The sequence below is a fragment of the Corvus brachyrhynchos genome, unplaced genomic scaffold (assembly GCF_000691975.1).
Source record: "Corvus brachyrhynchos isolate BGI_N302 unplaced genomic scaffold, ASM69197v1 scaffold158, whole genome shotgun sequence".
NCBI lineage: Eukaryota > Metazoa > Chordata > Aves > Passeriformes > Corvidae > Corvus > Corvus brachyrhynchos.
The window spans coordinates 661,640-662,889 of NW_008239756.1; the positions used below are offsets into that span (position 1 = coordinate 661,640).

The window sequence follows — 1,250 nt, forward strand, 5'->3', positions numbered from 1 at the left end:
GAGCCCGGTCCCCCGCACTCACCCTCGCACTCGCCCAGGTGGGATGTGCTGCCGCCGGCGATGTCTTGCTCGAAGGCCACCCTGGGGGTGCAAAGGGGGGGTCAGTGGGTCCCTAATGGCCTGGCAGGGTCTCCCAGCTCCCTTCAGCGAGCAATGAGTTTGTTGGGGCTCAGCAACTGGGGGCTACTGGAGCCGGTGCTCTCTGGGGACCCCACTGTTCCTGCCAGTGTCCCCCAGGCCTGGCAGCGTTACCTGGGACTGGGCTCCAGGAAGACGCAGGAGCCCTCGGTTGTCCAGCCGCAGTAGGGATCCCGGCTCCCCAGGCAGTTCCTGGCAGGGGGCAGAGATGTCGGGGTCAGCTCTGATGGGGGGACACAACACCCCGACCCCCATGGCACCGTGCTGTGCCTCAGTTTCCCCAGCCATGCTCCCAGCCGTGCTGAGCCCTGTCCAGCCGGATCCCAGCACAGGGTGAATTCCTGGGACGTGAGGTTATGCAGACCCCCCACTCCTTGCACAGCCCCCACCAGCCAGCCCTGCCCACCCCAGGCACTCACTTCATGCAGCCCGAGTGCTGCTGGCAGCGAGCCACGGGCACCCTGGCCACGCACGGGGGGAAGGCCAGCAGCAGGGACCCCGCTGCCTTGTCCAGCTCCAGCCCCAGGAGCCGTCGCTCGTCCTCCGTGTCCCGGCCACACCTGGGGACAGGGCAGAGCTCAGCATAGCCTCAGCCCTGGTCCACAGAGCCCTCCACAGAGCCTGTCCTAGTCCAGAGGAGATTTTCTCATCCATTCCCTCCACCCTTGCATCCCCCTGACCCATCCTCTCCATCCATCCATCCATCCATCCATCTGAGCAGCCCACCCACGCCTTTTATCACCCCCTCTCCCCCCTCTGGCACCCTGGAACTCACCTCCCAGGCTGGTAGGTCTCAAACTCCTCCAGGAAGACGCTCTGGCTGCCAGGGGCGGTGGGCACGGGGCTGCTGGTGGCATTGGGCAGGATGAGGAACTTGAGTATGGTGCCGGTGCTGGAGCCCAGGAACACCACGGTGTGGTTGCCCCACGGCCCCGCTGCGTTGTCCACCACGATCGTGCGGAGCTGGTACCTGAGTGGGGGGAGGGAGAAGCGTTGGGGTGTGGGAGAGTCCCGGTGTCCCCAGGGAGGGGGGAACTGGGGCAGGGTGAGGGGACCCAGCCCCACAACCCCATCTCCATCCCCCCATCCCCAGCCCTACGTCCCCAGGTCCA

The 1,250-nt window shown here is 66.5% G+C and overlaps 1 protein-coding gene across 1 annotated transcript in view; it reads right to left on the minus strand.

The window, feature by feature from the left end:
• SEMA6B (semaphorin 6B) overlaps positions 1–1,250 on the minus strand; it is a gene marked incomplete at its 5' end in the record, with an annotated part of 7,261 nt that overhangs the window by 2,130 nt on the left and 3,881 nt on the right. Inside the window, 4 exon segments of the mRNA XM_017742471.1 lie at positions 5–81; positions 253–330; positions 558–698; positions 914–1,173. Coding sequence (XP_017597960.1) covers positions 5–81; positions 253–330; positions 558–698; positions 914–1,173 — 556 coding nt within the window.